General features: G+C 45.7%; 1 protein-coding gene and 1 long non-coding RNA gene across 2 annotated transcripts; both read right to left on the bottom strand.

Annotated features, from left to right (window-relative positions):
• Positions 1-1,499: 1,499 nt before the first annotated feature.
• Positions 1,500-20,882, bottom strand: LOC119456333 (L-asparaginase-like). Its single transcript, XM_037718039.2, has 10 exons — positions 20,489-20,882; positions 13,085-13,202; positions 12,298-12,409; positions 10,983-11,108; positions 8,941-9,024; positions 8,060-8,186; positions 6,968-7,080; positions 4,654-4,839; positions 4,122-4,235; positions 1,500-1,761 (listed from the first exon to the last, which is right to left on the bottom strand). The coding sequence occupies exons 1-10, from the start codon at positions 20,649-20,651 to the stop codon at positions 1,648-1,650; spliced, it is 1,257 nt and encodes a 418-aa protein (XP_037573967.1). The 5' UTR covers positions 20,652-20,882; the 3' UTR covers positions 1,500-1,647.
• LOC125946441 (uncharacterized) lies at positions 15,659-16,654 on the bottom strand. Its single transcript, XR_007467591.1, has 2 exons — positions 16,270-16,654; positions 15,659-15,803 (listed from the first exon to the last, which is right to left on the bottom strand). It is a non-coding gene; the product is annotated as an uncharacterized LOC125946441 (long non-coding RNA).
• Positions 20,883-23,503: the final 2,621 nt, after the last annotated feature.

Below are 23,503 nucleotides of genomic sequence, written 5' to 3'. Positions count from 1 at the left end.
AAAGATCATAATTCCTGATTTCTCTGTACTAAATTTAAGGCCTAGATTTGTCGCTGCATTCCCACAGATATTCGCAAGTATCTGTAAATCTTTTTTATTGTCCGCTAGTAGCACAATGTCGTCTGCGTACATCAGTCCAGGGACCTTCTGTTGCACCATTTGTCCATTACGCATGCAGGATAAATCAAAACCTAATTCCTCTGGACACAGTGCGCCTTCTGGTGGCGCCATCGTGACGTCCGCGCATACCCGGTGGCACATACCATATAGTTCCCTAAACAAATATTGTAGGAATCTATGGCACGCACAGTGACCCAAGTTGACGCCAAGGAGGTTTATTTAGGAGCGGCCATTACCCATGCAGTAGTCCATATCCATGCGAACGGCCCACATTTTTATACTGCAATACCTTCGGGATCGGCTCACATTTTTAGTGCGGTAGCTGGAAAGAAAACTGGTCTGACAATGCCAACGATGCTATTTGCAATAATATTCAAATTAATAACTCCTGGCTGTGTTATGCAGATCGTGCAACGTGCATAAAGGGTGTCTACATGGTGGACTCTGCAAAGGAACAACTGTGACTTCATTTTCGGTGGGCTTCTCTATCTTCCACTGAGTAGCAGGTCACAAATGAAAAGAGGTACTATGTATAGGACATCGACAGTTGGCGTGAGCCAACGCTGCCGTAGGTGTGTTGTTTGTCCCTCCAAAGTAAACAATCCCCTCACTCATTGCAAGTCCACGTCACAGCACTGCCTGATGAAGGCGTGCATCACGTGAGGGCTCCACTTGAAGCATGGTGGTTGGCTTCCTTAGAAGCATGCTGACAATTTGAACCTGTAACAGCTTACGAAGCTCGGACTTTATGAGCCGTCGTGCGCCCAGGAATAGTGCCAGTCATCAGTTTATCCTTATGATTAGTATCGATGTCCGGCAGTTCTTTAAGGACCTTCCATTGCGTCAGCTGTGGTCGCTTGACAAGATATGTAACAATGTTTATTGGGAGTTGTTCTGGAACATTTACAAACATCGGTGTGGACCCGTGCCATTTGCAGTTCTGCAAGATCGGGCATCTAGAAACCCTCTAACCTGTCGGCATCGTCATTCATCCCGTTTTTTTCTTCCCCCTGTGCGGAGTAGCAGGCTAGAGCACACTAGCTCAGGCCGACCTTTCTATAACACCTACCCCTATTTAACCTACTGCCACAGCAGGAAAGAGGCTGTCATAACCACAGTAATGTTTAAAAAATGTGCCAATTCGTTGCTGCAGCTGCATTAGAATAAGCGTGGTGAGAGTTAAAGATTCCATGTTCCCATCCGCGTAAGCCCAAACGTTTAGTCGAGGAGGGAACATGGCTGCCGAGTCCTGACACTTGTCAAATGTGTCTGTAGAGCGCCCTATATATATATATATATATATATATATATATATATATATATATATATATATATATATATATAATAGAGAGAGAGAGAGAGAGAGAGAAAAGATGCAATAAGTGTGTAAAAACTCTTGTTTATTGCGAAGGCGGATATATTCACGGTATATAGAGATGGCGGTATACAGAGGAATGTGCGTGAAGAAGCGACGCACCAAACTTAGTATACCGGTTAAATTTACTTAAATGTTAAAGTGAGCGAGCATCAGCGAATAAACAGAGCCTTCCAAGGTCCCATCAGGTTGAGTATCTGGTACTGGTCTTCCCAGCTGTCGCCTGGCCCGGTAGACAACTCACCGCGCAGGCTTTCCTGCAGCTTCTGAAACAACGAAAAAAAAAAAAAAAAAGTGTGCTTTGAACTCTTCCACGGAACAATGAATGCTTCGGAACTCTTACGCGTACGCATGTACGACGGCATTCTGTACGCGATTTCGATGGTGTACATGCCACGCTGGGGAGAACTGCTACGAGAATTGTCCGGTGAAGCTCGTGAAAGATATGTTGGAAGCCGTGTAGAAGGTGACTTGGGTGCATTATCCGAGTCGGAATTGATAAGATAGTGACGCTGCTATTCACTGCTGAACACAAATACACTTGCGCGATCGTGGGAGAGAAAAGCACCGAGTTCAAGTCGCCTACCAGGTCAACGGCCGGTTGAACCGAACGGCCGGCTCGCTTACAGTGTACAGAGGAGTAGACAAAGTTTAATCTCGTTGCGTTTTTCTTCGCGTTAAATCGAAGTCCTGGAAATGTAGAAAAATACTGGAAAGCCCGAAAGTGCCCTAGAAATTTACTATTGGGGCGAGAAGTTACGGAGTCGCCATCTGTCGGAAGCGCCTCGCTTGCGTATAGTATGAGAGAACGCGCTCGCTCCTCATAGGTTTGGTTGTCGGAGCTCAATAAAAACACCACACGGGAGCTCTCCTGGCCATTCCTGCAAGTATTCTCCAATAGAGGTAAGTTTCTTACTCTCAAAATAATCATCCTGGACAAACAGAAAGCGCAGAATAGTTTACAGGCGATATCTGATTACCGAACAGGTACAGTGAACGCCCATAGCGCGCGGTCGACGCGATGGAGTCCCCCGAACCAGCTTCATGCGTGAAAGGTATGGAATCGCTGAGAGCTATGTGAAATGTGTTTTCATAGAGCGCTGTCCGTATAACCAATGTAGCATAACAGAATGAAGCCTCAATGCAGCGTTCGCACGGGTCCGCAGAAACCCACAGCGCGTCTGCATTCATGTCCGCGCACAATGTTTCGCTTTCGCCGCGAGCGCGTTTTCGCACCGTGCCGTGAGCTTTAGGCCGCAGCATATGAACATTTGACAGTACACAAGCAACCATGATTGCGTGGACGCTATTGGAGCTGCTCAAAAATAATTTCGTTATAACTAGCGGCTTCGACGCTATACGCGACTCGCGATGTGCCATGGCGGCGATTCAATCTTTTTTTCTTTTCTTCTAAACTCGTTTCAATATTCTCAAGTTGCGTCGCACTGTATGTTTATCGGTCTTCTCAGCGAGGAATTTCCCGCTGCTTCTTTTTGTCGATCCAGTATATTCATTGTTTGGTGCTAACACAAACATGATCATATGCCATGCTTTATTTTATGTGCTTCTTACAGTTCCCTTTCCATTCTGGTGAACATGCCAGTATCTAGCATCAACAAGTTCATAGACCAAAAACAATAACCGGGCAGCGCGCGCGGGCGAGCTTTTCAGTGCGCGCTTTATGCTACTCGCCGAACATCGCAACCCCAAACCGTAGCAGAAATCTTCCTCGCGGAACTGCTTGCTACACACCCGAGTTGTAGCCGATGGCTGCTTGCCGGTTCTAAGTTTCCCAATCTAAGCTACACTCAGCTTCTTGGCCTTCGGGTACGTGTGAAGGCTGACACCGAGCTCCGTTGCGTACGCGTCCGGCACTGCGGTACGTCGAGCAATAGCCTACCATGTCGGACGCCTTCGAAGGCAGACACTACCTATTATAGTGCTTTGAAGTGCTGCCAAGCAGGCACCCGAAGCGGGAAAACATCCACACTTAATCAAAACCGTAGCGCAAGTGGGACTAAACTTTCGTTTTCAGCTTGCTTCGGCGCTTCCGAAGCAGACGATGCGGCCGCTGTGCCCACGTGATCCTTCATACCACGTCACGCGTAAGGTGGCGCCAGCTTTTCCAGTGGTGGAGCTCGCCCCCAATAATAGCTTTTCAATGAGCCAGGTGGGGTATCGTCTATTGGAAAATACTGAGATCGCCCTGAAGCTTGCCAGTATTTACTCTAGGGTTTCGAGGTCCACGACCTTCATATAACGCAAGTCTAAGATGCCATGTCAATACTAAATGAAGTAGATGACCCGCTTACAGTAACACTGAACACACCAAGCTGTATTGTTAGAGCTGTATTTCATACATCTGGATTTTCTGACACATCTGGTGGCACATGTCACCGGTAGTTATCTACGATCAAGAAAAGCAAACTGGTTGATGCTTAATATATATCCGCTGCTGTAACTGCATTGTGCGGTGTTAAGCTTGATGGTTATGAATGCCTCAGCGGTGGCCGACAAACTCACAAACAAGATGGACTATTAGAGGTGGTTATTTTTGACGTAGGAATATGCTTTTGTCATCCCGGAGTATTTGCGATGAGTTACTTCAAGTTCGCTGCGGCGTTACCTTTTTCTTTTCGTCGTGTGTCCACTCGCTCTTGGAGAGAACGTAAGCCAGCTTCGTCAACGCTGCCTCCGGGGTCATGTCGGCACCGGGAATGACGCCAGCCTCGAGCAGTTCCTGAATTTTATCGAATTATGAAGCATTACAAAATATCTGACGCTAGTAGCCATTCAGATTCTGGAAGGCGGAGTGCTATTTTTCTCCCTTGTACAATTTCTGCCGGTGTAAATAAACACTTTGACAAGTATAGACACTTTAATATATTCTGTCTCGTCCCCTTTGTGCAGTGCAAAGAATGGCGCTATGAGTCACGTAAGCCGACCATGAGAACCATAAAAGGATCGCCGATTGCGAATTCCAAATCTCGTTCCGAAAACGTCAGTTCTATGTTCATTTTTTTGTATCATTTCTACCTCCACTCCTCCCTTCGTCTGATGTAAGGTAAAAAAAAATCGAAGTCGGTCGATCTGCTGGACTTCCCTGCCTTTATTTATTCACTGTGCCAGAAAAAACAAACTGGTGGCAGCCAACTCACATTTCCCGTCTCGTAGGCGGGATCCACTGATCCATGCTGGCATTGGGAACAGTTGAGGATGAGGACTCCGCGTTTAGCAGCACTCCGAATGGCCTCCATGATATCCGTGCGAGCAGTGGGCGCGTTGCCAGCCCCATAAGTCTGAAGCACAACTCCTTCAATGGGGGGTTTCAGAGAGCACTCCACCTGGGCGAGCATAGCGGGATAGGGCGTACTGATTGCAGTCGCCCACTTCCTTCGTCAGGCTACCACCATAGTCTAAAAGGAATCACGCCCTCTGTCACTGCCTTCATTCATTTGCCGTGAACTGCCTGTCGGCTTCGAGCAGCATGGAGAGAGAGCCCTTGGTTATGAACTATTTTAACATTCTGGCCTCCAGCGTCATCCAACGCCGCTGAAGCGCTGTGAAGACTCCAGGAAAGAAATCGACACTGTTGAATGCTCTGCACGCTGTCGCATGTGCACGCATTAACTTTGACATCTCGCTGTGTGATTTTCTTTGTTACCTCTTTTTTTCCCGACGTAGGGTATTGAACCAAGAGCAACGCGAGTGTAATAGTAAGCACATAAACTTAGGCGTTCTGTTGCAATAATTTTTCAACTTGGTTCATTATTAGCAGAGATAGAAATGTTTGAACTGTCGCGAACCCATGATTGCAGGAGACGAGCTTCGCTGTCAACACGCACTCTCACCATTAGCCCCCGCCTAGCCTCCACAAGCAAAGTTCTTTCCCTGCGTTCATCCCCACCCTTCTCCCCTAACATCCACCAACCTATCCCCTACCCCTACGGCTGCTTGGTTGACTGTCGCAGCATCGCTGCTGGCTCAGCGGTACCTGGCAACATTCATCACTGAAGCGATAAAGGTCATCGCTGAAGTGATGAAAGGCGCGCCAGGCGGGACCCTCACCACAACTGCTACTGTTACTTTTCATTTGACAAAGTGTACCATCATCCATGCGTTCGCCCATACAGGAGACGGATGATCGTGGTACGTGCACGTCGGTCCTCAACTTTTTTTCTTGTTTTTTCGCGTTTTTGCTGAGCGGCGCACTTCCGGTGACGGTCTCGCGCGCGAGGCCGCGAGCTGTTGCGTTTGTTTCGCTTCGCTTTGCGCATGACTTTGCGAGCTGTGCACGAGAACACCGGCGTTGTTGTCTGGCTGCTTATGCGAAATGGATCCCTCAGTGCGCGCACGCTTGGAGAGGCGGGCCTGGCCAGGCTTGCATGGATCCTTACCGCGATGCACCGCGTCGTTGTACCGCTGGCACCAGACTATATAGCGGTATAAGTCAGTGCCACATGAACACTGAGGTAGACGCGAGCGGATCAAAGAGCATGATCGCGTGCTGAAACACGGTAGGAAATGAAATAGTTTAGTTCTCTGTGCGCGCGACTGCACGACGTGGGAACAAGCAGACGAAACGGAAGTACATCTCTCTTGCTACGGTACGAAGTCAAAGACACGCCAACATTCGGCTTGTAGGTTTCATTATTTTTGTAAACATTAATTTGTCTATTGAAGCAACAGATCTAACAAATAAATGATGTTGCCTTTAATAATTCTCAGTCACATGTCACTGGGAGTGACGTCACAGCCCTGCGAATTACGTGAGCGTACTTATGCAAATGACGTCGTCTCTACGGCTGGGAGCGCGGCGGCGCCCGTGAGGAGAAAGGCGCACGACATTTGGTTTGAAATTTCAGCTGTTTTCGCGGCGCGTAGCGGTGTAATAGTTAGCAGGCACGATCGTTAGCGCGCATTGTATGCACTGGGCTTGTCAGCTCAAGATTGCCAGACCTGGTGAAGGGGCCCTGTCAGGGCATCTCCCGGGGTATTACGTAAGGTGAGAACAACAACATCAATTAGAAGGGTCAATACACCAAAGAAATAGGAGGGTCATGCGCGGAAATGTCTGCGCCGCGACAAATCCATAGTGCACAATAGCAGCAGTGACCTTTAGCAAAGATGAAGGAGGCTAGGCGTGTCGGATTTATGGCGGCGGATAGCTAGGTGCGTCGAAGTCGTATTTCTGTCGACCAGCGCTATATACTGCCCATCCGCGTCCCCTTTTATAGCACGCCGATGCACTGCGTGCCAATGCGCGCTATTAGGGTTTCGCGCAATATAAACATTCCCCGAATTCAGGCGCGATTGACCACGCTGGGCTGCATGTCATGCAGCGGACGACAGGAGATTCTTATTTTTGACGACCACTCTGCGACTTCGAAACAATGTTACGCAATGGGGTATGGGTTATTGAAGGCCCTCGACCGCTTAGAGTAAGTAAAGTTATGAAAGCTGGTTTCTCACCAGTTCGGCAGTGATGCTGGGAAAGAGGCGGAGCAGGCCAACGTCGCGATTCAGGGTATCGTGGGCGCGAAATTCCTTACCCTTTGGATCAGGGAGAATCAGACGCCAAGTAACTGAAAAAAAAAAAAGAAAAGAAAAGGAGGGCGGTGGTGGTGAGGGGTTTATTTTAGGCACGTTAAAAAAAAAACGCGCAAGCATGGCAGAATTATGACCATCGAACACGTCTATGAAAGGTACACATTATCCGTATTACATGCATCTTGTCTGACGAATGTTGGAAAGCTTGAGAACCATTTTAGTAATTTGGGCGCAGCCTCTTGAGACATGGGGACTTAAATTTATGCCGCAAATGTGAACGAATATCGTTCCCCGTGATGTGCGTGCAGAATTGTCGCGTCAGCTACCTGTTAAATCTATTTTACAAGATTTCTTGTTAATCGGGTGGTTCTGCGGGTGTTGATGCTTTCGAACGAGTGGCTCATACTTGTGCAAGTTAATCGAGCAATGCTTGAATGGCGCATTAAATGCTTTGGGCGCCTTGTACTGGGTGCTAGCCAAAAGTGCTTAATGAGGTGTAACTGAGTGTTCTGAAAACGGACGAAGGAGTAAATGGATATCATTACGTCTTATAGCCGGTTTCTGGTATGTCACGCCACATGCCGGTTTAGTCTGAATCGTCACGGGACACTTAAGAGATAAAGATGAGATTTTACGTCATGTGTAGTCTTGTCCGACAATACCATCAGCACGCTGCCATCATTATGTTCTTAAGGTAACGCTTTACAGAAGCACTTTTTCAAGCATAGGCGGTAACTTCAAGACAAGTCCGCGGTTGCGCACATTCAGGTGCGCAAATTGCAACGGTAGCCTCCGTAATGCGGTCTGTTGTGGATATGTCCAGAAGAACCAAGAGATTTAGATTTCCAGGTCAAAAGATGCGAAATCAAACAAAATAAGGATATAAATGCTTTTCTTTCCCTCTTTGACAGGATTTGGGAACTTTTTTAACAAACATATTTCAGCGTGATGTAGCGAATAATAAAAATATTTTGGTTATCTTCATTACCCCAACAAAATTGAAAGGGGACTCACTATCGACATTGACACCAAGGGTCACAAGAGGCGCCATGTTGAACGACGCGAAGGCATCAAGGTGGGAAATGCTGAACTTGCTCACGCGGTTCCCACGGAAGAGTTGATTGTGGAACATAAGCGTAACCTAGTGGATATAGGTGGGAGGAAAACAAAAATAGAAACGTTTTTTTTAAAGGTTTTGAACTAATTTGCTCATGGTATTAAAAACGATAATTGACAGCGCTAGCGAATTCTGGTTCCAAAGAACCATACACGGGAAGGCCTGGCACAGGAGTTGAATGTGGCCTCTATAGTCGTACGAGCAATGAAAACCTATCGACCCTTTTCCGTAGTTGGCACGTTCGGAAATTATCTGCAAGTAATGATATGACATTTTGGCTTTGTCATAAATGGAGTTTTTTTTTAGATAAAATAATGTGTACACATTTGCAAAGAGCGACATAAAGCTGCCTCACATTCCACCACAAGAACCTCATTGAATACAAGCTTATAATTTCAGGTCGTGATAAAAAGGCTAAACGGTTTGGTATAGTTAACTGTCCGTTGCAAAAATCGCGGCTGTGCCGATTGGTATATATTGTGTCCGTATAATTTTAATTGATATGATGAATGTGCACTGCACAATGAAAGAAATGCTTCTTGGTGTGTAATAAAAACGCAGTGTGTGTGTGTCGTGAATATAGTACAACATGGTCGCAGTGCGACTCGTGTCTTAAAAATCATACGTAATCACCTTGCTGGCTTTTTTCTAGCTACCATTCGAAACTGGAGCCACAGCGCACCGTTGGTGAAAGCGACAAACGCAGCATATTACAAGCGTTACCAGCCTTTATGAGACTTAGTACAATAACGAGACAACGGTATTTATGCGGGCTCACTTCTGGCACGACGTAGTTTCCAGCTATAATGAGAGCGTTCAGCAGGTTGTCTCTTCCATCGCTTCGGGGCTCGAAAACTGGTATCTGCATGGGGAAGAGCATATAGGGACGGAAATTTATCCACCAAAGCTTAAATGAAAGTGAGGCTTAGAGAGACAATACATACAAACATGAAATCGCTTCGAACTGGTGAATTATTCCTTAATAGAAAGGCATGTACAGTTTTCTTAAGAAAAAGGTAGATTATTACTGAAATAGAAGAACTCCAGGCAACCTTAATGTTCCCTTTAAGTGTCTTTAATGACGCTAGTCCCTAAACCTTAGGTTAATCCACGTCCTTCTCCTACCACACCCAGAGGAGCAACAGACGACGTGTCCTAATGCGCCGGCGGAGCGCGCGTGAGAGACACGAACAATGAATGGCTCATACCCCCGTAAACGCGGTCTCCCCCATTACGATGACAGAAGATAAGTGACATTCTATGCTGGAATGATGAGCGGCAATATAGCCAGCTGCGGAAGAAGAGGCCGACAGTCGAGCCATTGCTGATGATGATAGTAAAATCATAATGATGAGAAAGACCAGACGATCAATTGGCCCTTAACTTATTCTCCTATATCATATCCATCCTATACAACTCTTAACTTGAACCATTACCTCCTTTTAGATGAGTTTTTATTATTCCAACGCCTCCTCTAGAAAGATGCCTGCGGCGTTGGTCGCTCACCCATTGTAGCTGTCGTGCCTTGAGTTGCGGTCGGTTGTCAAGAGATGGCGCCAGCATCTCCCCCATCTCCGCAGGGGGTTGGGGTGGTGCGGTTAGCCCATTCTAGCCACCCTAGTGCGGTTATCCCTAATGGGGTGTCACGGCGGTAGCGGCGGCCATGCGGTGGTGTGCGCATGCGCGCATGTGTGTTGCAAGCGATCACCGCTAAGATCGCTAGCTTCTACCTTAAGTGGAAAGGAGGAAAAGAGGAAAGGTAAGGGCAGCAGGTTTTTGGCGCACGCGGCAGGCATCTTTCTAGAGGAGGCGTTGATATTATTCTCACGGTTTCGGAGACACCTCAACTTCCGGTTGCCTGAGGCAGACTTCCGGTGTGCTCCTTGAGAGAGACATACAGAAGAAATGGGGAAAGGCAGGGAGGTTAACCAGAGGAGAGGTCCGGTTTGCTACCGTACGCTGGGGAGAGAGGGGAGGGGGAGGTAAAGTGATAGGAAAGTTGATAGAGCGACCTGTACGCGGATGAATTTAGGCATGGTACACAAGCACCCACATTATCAATCAATCAATAAATCTCCAATTTATACGAGGACCGAATTCAAGTACCAATGAGGTAATTCTTACGACATCTCGCGATGTGGTCTAAGCTTTTATGAAAATTTTTTCACAGGCTATTTGTGGAGCATTGTAGCGTACACAATTAGCGCTATTACTCTACTAAGTGATCATTATGGAGCGGTGATTATTGCGATATTATGAAATTATCGTAGAGTCTACATACATGGGTTTTCTATACAAGTCATGCCGTTCCTTCCGCAAGCCCTCATTTTCTTTTTTTTACTCTTAGTGGCAAGCTTATTACAGGATTGCTGCGTAAACGTGATGGCTTCTTAGAGTAAATTTCATGCCTGAAAGGGTGTAATTTTGCAACAACACGGACGAGAATCGTAGACTGAATAATGAGATGTGGGTCCCTTAACAAGGATCAGGGAAAACACCTCGTGGAAGGATTCAAGTGCCACAGAACACTCGCAAAAGTGAGCAGCGCGGGACAGCTCTCAACGCATGGTTAACGCACGAAAAATAATTGTCGAAAAATATTTTAATACAGTTCAAAGCATTTGGTCCGTTTCCAAAAATAGCGCTTTCTGCATTTGTTCACTACCGAGACGTTTCCTATAAGATTTCATAGCTTTGTTCACGGGGAGGGCTGCTTTTAAATCAGAATTTAAGGTGGAAAGCATAGTGAACACTGCTCTAAGCTATTCACGCGCTGAATATAAAACAAAAATAAATACGCATTTTGTATGGAAAGCTTACCTGGGAGCCGGTGACGACGACCGATTTCCCGAGGCACTCCAGCAGAAAGGAGAGCGCGGACGATGTGTACGCCATAGTGTCCGTGCCGTGGAGCACGATGAAGGCGTGGTAGGAGTCGTAGTATTTCTGCGCGCGACAAAAGTCATGCGATAATGTGGAGATAAAGAATGGAAGAAACGCGTGAACGGCAATACGACGCTCAAGGCATTAGGCCGCAAAAGTCGCTTTGGAAATGGACAACGGTTGAGTAGTTCTAGTAGTAGCAACTTCAGAAAAAAAAAAGAAAGGCCAAACCCTGCAGCAGTCTACCCTGCAGCAGTCTACCCTGCAGCAGTCTACCCTGCAGCAGTCTACCCTGCAGCAGTCTACCCTGCAGCAGTCTACCCTGCAGCAGTCTACCCTGCAGCAGTCTACCCTGCAGCAGTCTACCCTGCAGCAGTCTGCACATGGGCAAGGGGAACGAAAGAGGGACGTATGATGACAAGAATATTGGTGCGATGATGATATAGTCGTCAACACAGCAGCATATTTTGAACCCTTTAGGCCCAGAGGACATTATTTTGGGTCTTTCGTACTCACTCGATATGTGCTACAGTAATAGTACGGGCCGTGCTACAATGATAGCACGGCACAGGATCGACAACGGTTGAGAATTCGCGTGGAGCGATATAGCCGACATATGCGAGCAAATAGAGAGCGAAACTGACACTTAAGACCCGCATGTCAGGCATAATGAAGACGAAGTCAATAGTTACATAGGATGATAAGAATTCTGGTGCTTAATTATTTCGCGCAGCTGTTGCGAAATTAGTGTTAAGCACATTTCCGCGAGATGGAAGAAAAGACAGGCACGACAAAACTTTAGTACAGATTTGTTGAAATATGGCACATTCAGAAATGAGCCGACTCTGAAGTAGTCTTCTATAGTTGCACCGGCTATTGTTTAACCGTTTTGCAGAACCTTGGCTTTAAATGCATTATCATGTTCCAAGGACATCACTCCTGTCGCTCGCCAGCACCAACTAGACGGATTCGCACGCGGGAAATGGCCTCATATAACGAAAATAATTGCTCGTCGTTAAATAAAATGCACCTGTTTTGTTTTGATGAAAGGTTGACGATAACGACGCCAGTTCTGAAGTGGGTACAATTGAAGAGGCAGGAGGCACCATCTTACGCTCAGAATTGCTTTGCCGAGAAGTGGAAGCATGACAAGACTAGGAAAAGAGTCACCACAAACAGGAGAAGTGAAAGCAAGAATATGAAACAGCGACCCGTATGAAAATGAAATGCAGTTGCATCGAGGTAAATGTACCTTTATGTCTTTTGCAATTTGCAACCAGTCGTCCATGGTGGCGTTGGAAGAGTCCAGCAGAGGACTGTACTCGGAGATCGTGTAGACCACTCTTCGCGGATCGCCGGTAAGACTGCGCGGTAAGGCAAGATTCACAACGGTAGTTTCGGTGAAATAAGGCCGCACAGTTGTCCAGTTAATCAATGAAAGCAGGAATATCAAAGCAAACTGGACAGTAGTAGAAAGCATTGTCGAGTAGATTACTTTTTCTAAGGGACATTTTACGTGTCCAAAGATGGACATGTAAAGTAAGCAACCAAAGACTCCATTTCATGCCTCGAGCATCACTTGGATAAAAGTTTAGTCCACTGCCACATCACAGACTATTCTGGAGACTACAAGCATTGAGCGGCTACACGATTTTAACGGGCGGCGAGTGCCGAGTAGCTATAGTGCGAGAAAATGCGACGGCAGGGCATCCACGTTGGGTTTGAATGTGTAACTAACATTGGAGCGCATAAGAGCTAATAAATTGTAGTAAGTATACTATGTACACATTGTGGAGCGTAACCAATAGGATGGTTCGCGATTTTAAGTTTAAATTTCGCGTCCTCTTGAAGCATTTTCAGCTTCTCTTGTCAAGGTAGCTGCGATCGCGCCCGGCAGCTGTCACACGGAACGCCGTTTTGGATCCAATGGGGAGCTTCGCTTCCTTCAAGCTGCAATGCTTAAGGGAGACAAGAACATTATAAGCTTGTGTCGGAAGATTGTATTTTGAACGAGTTCGTATTAACGAGAATCAACTCACGGCAGGACCAGCGGAGGCTTCTCGCAGTCACCGAAGTGCTCCTTGGCGTACTCCGCATCGTGAAGCTGTGGAAACTCGCGCAGCCTCTTGTCTAGGATTCCTGGCGCCGGCTTGAGAACTGCGAGGTACGAGTGAACAGTGCTTCTGCGTATACACGACGCATGTCCACGGTTACGTGTTGTTGGGGTATTCAATTTCAATTCAATTTCAAGTTTATTCCATTTTTCTTGAGATACACAAAAAAAAAATGGAGGAGGCCTGAACAAAAAGTGAAACTCTGTTCACTTGACGGGGATTCAGGCCCCCTTTACAAGGCATATAGCAAGGCATTAGCAGCTCCCCCTTAACTAACGGGCCTTGAATTAAATTTGATGCACTACATTTTAAGCTATAACATGAAATCTTTCATTCAGAGCGATTGCGCTAGAAGGTGACAAAACATGTAAACAGGAAGCCCCGTGCATACTGCTTTAATGATCTTATCATTTGAAGCTGTGAATACGGCGTACCACACATAATTACAGAATTAACAGCTAGGCTAATGCGCTCAGTTTTTCTTTACAGGGTAGTGACTAGAAAAAAATTAAATTATATGCTCAGCTATTACCGCTGTTCGATGTAGCAACAAGCACACAATACTTTTTGCTTCATGGCCTCGGCTTTGAAAGGTATATATGAAGCATATAGCGACGGCGAAATATAACAGGAAGAATGATGTTTTTTTTTTTTTTTTTTTTAGTGGTGGGAGAATAAGGGGAACGTTTTCCAATAAGAATCTAATATTCAAGTGCAGAAGAATATATTTACAGCAGATATATTTATTTCGGTATAATTGTGTACCACTTCTGTGCCGACTTGTGCAAAAAAGACTGCTAACTATCAGAGACAAATGATCGGTGTTAGACATTCGATCACTAATTGCCATTAAAATAACTCCTCAAATAGCTTCACAGCATTAGAGCATGGCTGCTGTATGACTAGCTTTCCAAAAACCGTTAAATAAATGGTTGCGTAAAAATGGTAAGTTATGGATAAAAAAAAAGTGTGGAATGATTTTTGTACTATATACATTTAAAAGGGCCTCTTGCAAGGAATACATCACAGGGTGTGGCGTAAAAACTGCACCATGACTGGACTGCCAAAAACCCCAAATGACACTACAAGCAAAAGTCGCAGGTCATGTAGGCTTTCTTCGCAAAACCGAAAATGCTTGCATTACTAATTTTATTTCTGCATTGCTCCAAAAACGTTTGTCGTTGTTCACTCCTGATAATTCGCGCTTCTGTAGCAGAAGGAGGACAGGAGCTAGACTAAGATTCGGAAGTATTTGGTTAGTTTGGAGGATTCGAAAGTATTGAATATTTAATTTGCGAATTCGAAAAGGTAGTATGCCATTACCCGACTCTTATTCGAAACTTCGAATATTCGCCTCCCCCTCCCTCTCCCCCCTTCCCTAATTTTTCTTTATCCGCTGCAAGCAGCAAGGCCAAGAATCGACGAACAATGACAACAACCGTGTGAGCCATCGTTGAACCCGGTTTGAACGAGTCTTCCAGGAAATGGGCAACAGGATACATCTAGGCGCGTGCGAGTTGACGTATTCCAAGCGGCAGCTGGTAGTGAATGAAACTCTCCGTCCTCCCCTTGTCTGGGACAACACAGTTCTTCGCAAGAACATATGGCGGCTAGAGTCAACATGGCGAACTAGCTCCGGAAGAGAATGCAGCTGGATAATCATTACGACGCTACTTGCTTGTGGGGCTGAACGCCGAAAGAGGATTCTGCCATTAGAGAGACATGGGACAATGTTGTCCTGCACTTGTTTGATTATTTTCGTTACGAGAGCCCCCATGGATAGTCGCTTAGAACGTATGTATGGACTTTCATATCAAGATGGCAGAAATCATCGCCCGAGGAATAATACTCTCGCTCAGCGCCATGTGAATGCCACAACTCAGTTTTCTCTCCCCCCCCCCCCCCCCCCTTTTTTTTTTTTTTTTTTTTTTTTTTTTTTTTTTTTTTTTTTTTTTTTTGCGGAAGGCACACATCCCAGGTGAAAATTTCCAACGGGGAATGCAACTGGTTCCAGTTAAACTGGTTTATGGAACAATTCCCAGTTGGTCCCCGTTGCAACTGGTCCCAGTTGGTCCCCATTGCAACTGGTCCCAGTTGGTCCCCATTGCAACTGGTCCCAGTTGGTCCCCATTGCAACTGGTCCCAGTTGGTCCCCATTGCAACTGGTCCCAGTTGGTCCCCATTGTAATTGGTCCCAGTTGGTCCCCATTGTAATTGGTCCCAGTTGGAGCCCATTACAACTGATCCCAGTTGGTCCCCATTGCAACTGGCCCGTGCAGAAGCCTATCAAAAGTGTATTCTGCTGATGGATTTCATACAACTAAGGCAGTTCAGCTATTATTGCTTAAGTCCCTAGCAAAATTTCTAATACAAACCCTAATAGCCTATTCGGTTATCGACACTAATACAGTCTAGTAGGTCTCTTAGTGTATTAGTGTAATAGGTCTATTGGAGTGAAAGAAAATGTTGTAATGTTCCAGATACATAACGAAAAACAGGTAAAATTGCTAAAAGCATTTATTAGCACAGCATGTATTTTTACAGATTCCTCCTTCGAGATCTTCGTCAGGTCAGCAATCTTGATTGAGAGCTTTTCGTTGACTTCGACCAAAGGGCGTCCTTTTGAGGAAGTGGTTAAAAAAACCTGGGCACAAAAATACACACATATAGAAGCAGTTAGAAACAGGGGTGCTAGTTCTACCACTAAACGTTTAAGCTGGCAATATTTGCTTCCACATTAGAGTAATGTGGCTCCGCAATTACCAAACTAATTTTAGGACAGTGTGATATATGCTAGCTCAAAATGTTTATCATAATAAAAAATGACGCCACGTGACGCGATAGGACCACTATAAAGAACACAAAATCAACATAAGATGTGTGTTCCATCGAAACAGCAGGTAGATATAAAGAACTCTAGACACAAATCTTGCACAGCATTTTCGGAAACAGGCATGTCGATCATCGCTGCAACGCACACAGCAATCGGCCCGACGGCACAGTTCAGAAGTACTTAAGTCCACCGTCAGGATAAAAAAAAAAAAAAAAAAAAAAAAAAAAGAAAACACCTCATTCTGTACTATAGAAGCATAAACAAGAAGTATAATTACCTCGAAATGGTAAATCGGCGCCGGGGAGAACACTGCACATCGATGCACGCTGATAGATCCACAAAGCCGCGAAGGACAGGGGTAAAACAGTTGCCTTGGGTTGTTTGGAAGTCACAACAGCAGCCATAGATAAAACTATCCAAATATACTACTCCACGAATGAGACTGCGCAGGCGCTAACACCACGGGTTCCTTAAAAACACATCGTTAATTCACTAACACGCACGCACGCCTCGCGTGACGCCTCGCTACAGTGGCTAGCCTCGCCTTGACATGGCGGCCGCCATTGCACACGTGCTGTGCGCAACTACCGCTGACTATGGTCGCAGTTTTATATCCTTCCCACCCGCCGCGTTCCCTTCTCTGCGATACTGCTCTTTGATGTCAATAAATATTACGGCCTTTTATATGCGATATCAAGTTATCAATTTAGATTAAAAGTTTAACATTTACTTTATGCGCACTTCAACAGAAAATACGACACTGACGAAACTTCAGTGCCAAACAAATATGGTTGTTCGTAAGCTGACCGGGCACCGTGATCTGACGGCTGGTTGTTCGCGTTTTTCTTTTTTTTCGCGGGGGAGTATTCGCTGTGCTGTAAACACTAGCTGTTTCCTCGACTCATCGCGACGAGGCAAGACCATGTAGGCGTACGTCGCTGAGAGGTGGTGTGCTGAAACTAATGCAAACGTGCGAATTAACGCAATCTGCTGCACAATTGTACAGCAGAATTTTTAATTATTCAGTGATTAATTAGAAACACCCCTCCATGCAAGCAAGCGGTCCGCTATTCTAATTTTTTGTCAATTAACTTTCACCAGCAAACAAGAGCTGTGGAATCTAGCAGTACATGTTGTATCAGACCAGTAACAATCTGCATAAGGCCAATAGGACCTGTTAGTCTAATAGAGAAACTAGTAGACACGCGCGTGTCTACTACACTGCTTGTAAAACACTAATAAGTCTAATACACACGGCCTCTTGGTCTTATAGGTAAATCAGTACGACTAATAGAAATTTCTATTGGTCTAATACAAAACTTATACAACTAATACAAAACTGACGTATTAGACTAATTATTACAGACTTCTATTAGAATGTTGGCTAGGATTGCTAAAACTGCCAAACTTAATTGCTCAGTATAAGTAGGACTAGCTGCTGCATGTTACTGGATGTTACTTGCTTTCATTTAAACTTCTGGTCACCGTTTCATTTGGATTCAAACTGGAAACAGTTGCTACCAGAACAACTGGCCAATGTTTAAGTTGGTTCCAGTTGCTACTGATACAACTGGTCAAAGTTCCAGTTGGAATCCAACTGGAACCAGTTGATTCCAGTACAAATGGTGAAAGTTCCAGTTGCCTCTCTACTGGAACCAGTTGATTCCAGTACAACTGGTCAAAGTTCCAGTTGGATCCCAACTGGGTCCAGTCACTCCCAGTATAACTGGAAATTGTTCCAGTTGGATCCCAACTGGAACCAGTTGCTACCCAGTTGCTTTCCAACTGGGACCAGTTGGTGTGTAACTGGGACCAGTTGGTTTCCAGCTGGAACCAGTTCATCCCAGCTGATCCCAGTTGGATCCCAGTTGGAAATTTTCACCTGGGATGGCTTATCTAGACGATCCCCAGCAGTCCGTCCAGTGTGTGCAAGCGATAAGTGTGCAAAGAAGGCTATATTTTGGAAGATGTTATCGGCTGTCAACCTCCCGAGAAAGTCGCCAATGCCAGCATCGTCTCAAGCCAGCAGACGTCACGTGTACGAGGTTATTAGTGAGGCTTGACGTGGCTCGTGACGCATCTAGTACTGCGACGACTACGTTCCCTGGTTAGTCGTCAAGTGAGTCAACTTACAGACAAACATACAGTGAAACGAAAACCAAGGCACGTTTAAAATCAGAACAAAAACTTAACTGTACAACACTTATTCAACATAACTATGGTACTGGGCAGACTGTTTTATAACTTGTCAAGGCACGCTTAGTGCGCGAATCAACACAATCGCTATAAATAAAGAAGCTGCAATATCGCGAGCGACAAACGCATTTCAACCATCTCTGAGCTCCAACTCTCGTGCACGACTACGACAAAACAGCAATTTGTCATAAGCAGAAAATCTCTCTCTCGCAGTGGCTTCTTGTTTCTAAAACGCGAACGAATAACTGGCATAAACAAGGAGTTCTAGCACAGCCAGAAGAATTGTTTTTGTCCAAAACCACTTATCAGCCAGCGTGCGCTATATAGTCCAACAGACCAGACCGGACGACGACCGAGCGAGATAGCTATACGGCGCCGCGTAGCACGGGGAACGCATCACTCAACGACGAGGCCCAACGACAGGAAGCAGACAAAAGGAGGGTGCGGGGTAGCGTTCCGGCTCATTCAACCAGCCCCCTGTAGCCGGGTCTTGCTGCATTCACGATTCTACAAGCCGAGCAGCGGCAGCGAACGACAAAAACTACTGGTGCACGCTTGGGGCAAAAGAAGAGAAAAATAATATAAACGGGAGCGGAAATGCGTTTTCGTACCAACTACGTTACAGTGCAGGACACAAAGAAAGGGAACAAACGAGCTCAAACAGTTAAAAAATACTACGCACTCACAATGGAATATATGTGACGAACACACGCACATGCATACACGCACATTGGCAAACAGATCTCGTTATAGATACAGGACATGAACAAAACTGAAGAGCATACAGAAGTCGGGTGTTTCAATTGAAAATATGAATCAGCCAATGGGCTTAAATGAGAGTCAAAATGGGATCATCGTAACATATTGTGGTGCTGCAAAGGCTTGTATGCGGAAACAAATTAACGTAAGTGCGCGGACTCCACATTGCCCATCGCGTTCACGATGCCAAGTAGCAGAAAGATAGGTTCATTTCTATCCTGAAAGACTGAAACGCTGCTGAAAGCACCTTTTTTTGTTTTTAATCCTCGTATGAAAGGTCTATAATCTTAAGTCCCATTAGCTTTCTTCTTTGGTAGAACAACCACATTCTAGCAGTCTATAGTTGTAGCGTCTAATCCGCAGTATCTGCAGTGCATGCTCGGGGCGGCCCTGTGCATCCATGCAAAATGACTTAATCGTGAATCCTGCGAACATGAACAGGTAAACTTACCATCAACTCAGTTTGATACCAGCTAAGTATATGCGTGGTTTGGCTCGCAATGCGCAGTAATGCGCCGATGAGCGTTCGCTAATTTACTATCGGTTTCCGCTTCCTTTCACAATAAGCAAAATACAGGATATTGGTCGCTTACCAAGAGCGACGTTTCGCACATTGGGTAATGGGAGCAAGAAACCAGTCACGGTTCCTTAATGAGAGTTAGTACCCGACTTTGCGACCGCAATCTTTCTTTTCCAACATGTGACGACACGAGCCTTCGTCATTCAAGAAATGTTTCGCTAGCCAACGTTGAATTTGCTGTGTGTTAGAACACCAAAATCTCTTGTAGGCTGACAATCATAATCAAAATAGCATGATACGTTAGTTAATGTAATATTATGGATAATTTGGGGCTATTTGAAAGCTTTGAACACGGAACATGGTGCATTTCTGCCTTAGACAGTCGACCATGAAGGTTCTTGACATAGGAACATGTCTGCGCTAATTCTTTCAGCTGCAGTCCTGAATAAAAAGAGAAAGTGTTTACTGCTGTTAGGCAGTGTCAGACGTGTGAAAGGCCCCTGCGGGCGAAACAAAGTTATGTATACAACAAACGGCCGGGAAGCAAGCACTTTTAGTATGTCGACTCAGGATCCAATAGACACGGAGGACGGAACTAGTTTACGAACTGACCATAAAATGATAAAGTAGGCCTGCGTTTCGAATGTGCTTTTCATTAAGAGAAATGCTAAACCCAAACAAAAAGATAGGAAAGTAGTTAGTTTATTTTCTTCAGAAAAAAATAACCAAAAACGCGGGTACCGTAACTGTCTCATTTCTGGGTAGACACCTAACAAACATTTAAATAAAAAGAAAGCATTACATACGCAAGATAACGCATGCCACATATACTGTATCTTGACTCGCGTACATTGCCCGGGGCAGACTGATTATGCTTTCGCCGCAATGAAAAATTGATAAACCACTCGTCTTCAGAGCAATAGCAATGACAGCTTGACAAACGTGCGAACGGAAGCACAGCAACAGCGCCGTCACACACTATCAACTCGAATTCGCAGCAGCGGGCTGTTCGAATACCAACCTCCGTTTTTGTCCTTGACCATGCCGATGGTCCCTCCGGTGTAGATGACCAGCACGCATGCCTCGTCGTTAGTGGCAAATTCACGCCATGCCTCGTCATCGTCGGTCAGGGAGTGCAGTGCCTTGGGCACGTACGAGGCGTCCATCGGAGAGACAACAGCCATGGCGGAGAGCAGAGGAGCGGCAGCAACACGGCGACACAGGGGAACAAGTGGTGCGACAGCTGGTTTCCTCTGGTTATGAATACACGCAGCCCCTCCCTACAGGCCCCTTGTACGGACCCGCCCCCAGACTGAAGGCGATACGGCGCGTCGTTCACTTTGCTCCTGGGCGAAGATATACGACGGACGCAGAAGCACGTGAAGGTGAAACCAAACCGGCACCAGTTTCTTGTTTCGCTTTTGTTTCACGCTCTGTCGTACACAATGGGCTGCAGAAGCGTCGCATGGCGTATGGCGTTCGAGATGGGCGAGGGGGAAGCGGGGAAGGAGGAGCCCGCCACCACTTTCTCCCTCTCACTGGGCTGTGCGACGCGAAACCAGCGGGCTTTTCGCACGCGGGGATGCGATGACGCTCCCCAAATTCCATAAAACCTTGTCACGTTTAGCGCGAATTTAGAGAGCCACTTCCTACGAATGCTTACGCCGATCGTAACGTGTCTTCGACAGTGATAGACTAGATGAATGCCCCGAGGGGCGTCGCTTGTTAAACATTATACAGGGTGTTTCATTTTAGCTGCACCAAATAAAAAAAAAATTGCCTGTGGCAGATGTCACAATTCTAATCCTTTCTTTTTATTATATGGTATTTAGGAGATGTTGATGCCTTTAATTGGTGCCGGCTACTCCTTTTCACATAGAGATATCAAAGAAAAAAAATAACCTACACACTTTAAAATTAAATGTCGACTCCTAATCACAATAACACAAAGTCCAGTCACATAAGTACACTAATACCACACTAATACCGAAAGTCAACTCAGTAACACAGCAACACAAAGTTCAGTCACTGTCACAGACCCCGGTGAACGAGGCGCAGACGCCGGACTAAATTCCAAAGCCGACTTATCAGCTTCCGAAAATAATCCCACGAAAGCAAGGACAATTAAGAGTGGGCCCTCTGGTGCGCCAGCGAACGCCGGTTGCTGTCCAAAGACCGAGTCAGAGCCCAGAGTTGTCAAAACTCAACAAAATATATTCTTCATACAAGGCAGTTACACACAAACTTGCACACTTAGGCTAGACACAACACAATACAAATCAGATGGGTATTAACAATCACAGAAAATAACGACAAGCACAAGAGTCCAACACGTAAAGTACAAAATAAATAGGAACACTAAGTGTCCAATCGTATTCACCGTGCTGGTTGGTCTTGGAGTCAGACGATCTCGGCGTAACTTGGGAGCAAATCTCGAAGAAGGAGCTTCTTCCGGAAATGCAGACGCTCGACGAACTCGTTGACTAGCTTGCCGGGGAATCCCCTTCTTCCGCAGACGCTTGGTCTTCACGTTACATCACTTCACGGTGCGGACTCAACTCTTGAATTCCTCACTGGACTCCTGGATTCCTAACTGACAATGCTCGCACGGCGTTTATATAGCCGTCGACGGTCCTTCTCGAACATTCGATCGGAGTTGTGATTCCGTAGCACGGCCAAAGCTTGGGAAGCTTCTACTCTTTTCTCGTACCTTCGACCGCTGCTTTCGGAACATTCTCGAGGGGGGGGGTGATGATGACTCATGCTGTTCACGCACGCTCACGCTGTTGTTATCTCTCTCGGCTCGCCGGGTGAGAAGGAGTCTCGGCGCGCGCGTGTGCTTTCTCTCTCTCTCCGGTTAACGTCGCTTCGTCGAACCTCGTTCCAGACGTTTCGGCGCCGTTGTTAGCGTGGTTGCTTGAGGCGTATGCGCTCTCCCCCTCTGTTGAAGTTGCCGCGGGACCGGCGTGTTCTTTCGCTGGCTTGCGCGACACTCGGCGCGCGCTTTGATTACGCGCTCTTTTGTGACAGTCACAAAGGCGCATTAAGGTAATTCTTGATCCAAACTACACGATGAGGCGGCCATTCCTCCCACAAGGAATCAAAATGCCTAATTGAATAATTACCATAATTATGCTAATTATATTTTTAATGAATTACATTAGAGCACATATTTCAATCTACGAATTATAGCCGGCGAGTTCGCAAGTCGTATTCAGTTGAAACGAATTCTCAGGACTAACCAGTATCGATATATTCATTTTCAAAGTGTCCGACGAAATGCATTGGCGTTCCAGTTACCTTTTTGAAGAAAACGATGCTTTATGCATTGTAGCACACAAGTCACTGGAACCCCAATGCATTTCGTCGGACACATTGAAAATGAATATTTCGAAACTAGCGGAACCCAGACAATTCGTTCGAAGTAGATGCATCTTTTAAACTCACTACCTACAGTTTGTAGATTACAATATATGTGCCGTAAAATAATTAATTAGAAAATTAATTAGCGTAATTCTGTTAAGTATTCAATTAGTCATTTGGATTTCTCGTGAACTTAATGGCCACCTCATCGAGTAGATTAGATCAAGGATTAGAATTGTGCTATCTGCCACAGGCAATTTTTAAAAATTTGGTGCAGCTCAAATAAAACAGCTTGTATGGATCCTACGCACTCTGAAAATTGGTGTACGCACTGCACGCAAAACATTCATCAACTAGCAAGGCAAAATAACGCATTATGACAATATACACTCTGCAGATTTCAATGACGAGCATGTCCTTCAGCCACCAGTATATTCAGCATTAGAACGTTTTGACGACGTGCTTGTCCTTGTACAGAAGTACTGCAGATTGGACAAGTTGGTGCATCGGTGCATTGTCCTTGTAGAAACACGTCACGGTGCTACAGTACTATGAGCAGCAAACGTCGTCGACGATGGCGTCCCGTATGTTCCATCTTTATTGCGAGCTAGAAGATGCACGCGTCGTCATCATAAAAAAAAAAAAAAAAGAGAGAGAGAGAGAGAGAGAGAGA

The sequence above is a fragment of the Dermacentor silvarum genome, chromosome 6 (assembly GCF_013339745.2).
Source record: "Dermacentor silvarum isolate Dsil-2018 chromosome 6, BIME_Dsil_1.4, whole genome shotgun sequence".
Lineage (NCBI taxonomy): Eukaryota > Metazoa > Arthropoda > Arachnida > Ixodida > Ixodidae > Dermacentor > Dermacentor silvarum.
The sequence above is the reverse complement of the archived record's forward strand: the minus strand, read 5'-3'. Positions and strand labels throughout refer to the sequence as shown.

What these genes read in the sequence shown, in the direction of transcription:
- LOC119456333 (XM_037718039.2), bottom strand. Translation starts at nt 20,651, where the DNA reads ATGGCTGTTGTCTCTCCGATGGACGCCTCGTACGTGCCCAAGGCACTG. An exon ending in GGTCAAGGACAAAAACGGAG is followed by an intron (nt 13,203 to 20,488) that starts GTTGGTATTCGA and finishes CGTACCTCGCAG; the next exon opens with TTCTCAAGCCGGCGCCAGGA. An exon ending in CCTTGGTGTCAATGTCGATA is followed by an intron (nt 7,081 to 8,059) that starts GTGAGTCCCCTT and finishes TTTTTTTTTCAG; the next exon opens with TTACTTGGCGTCTGATTCTC.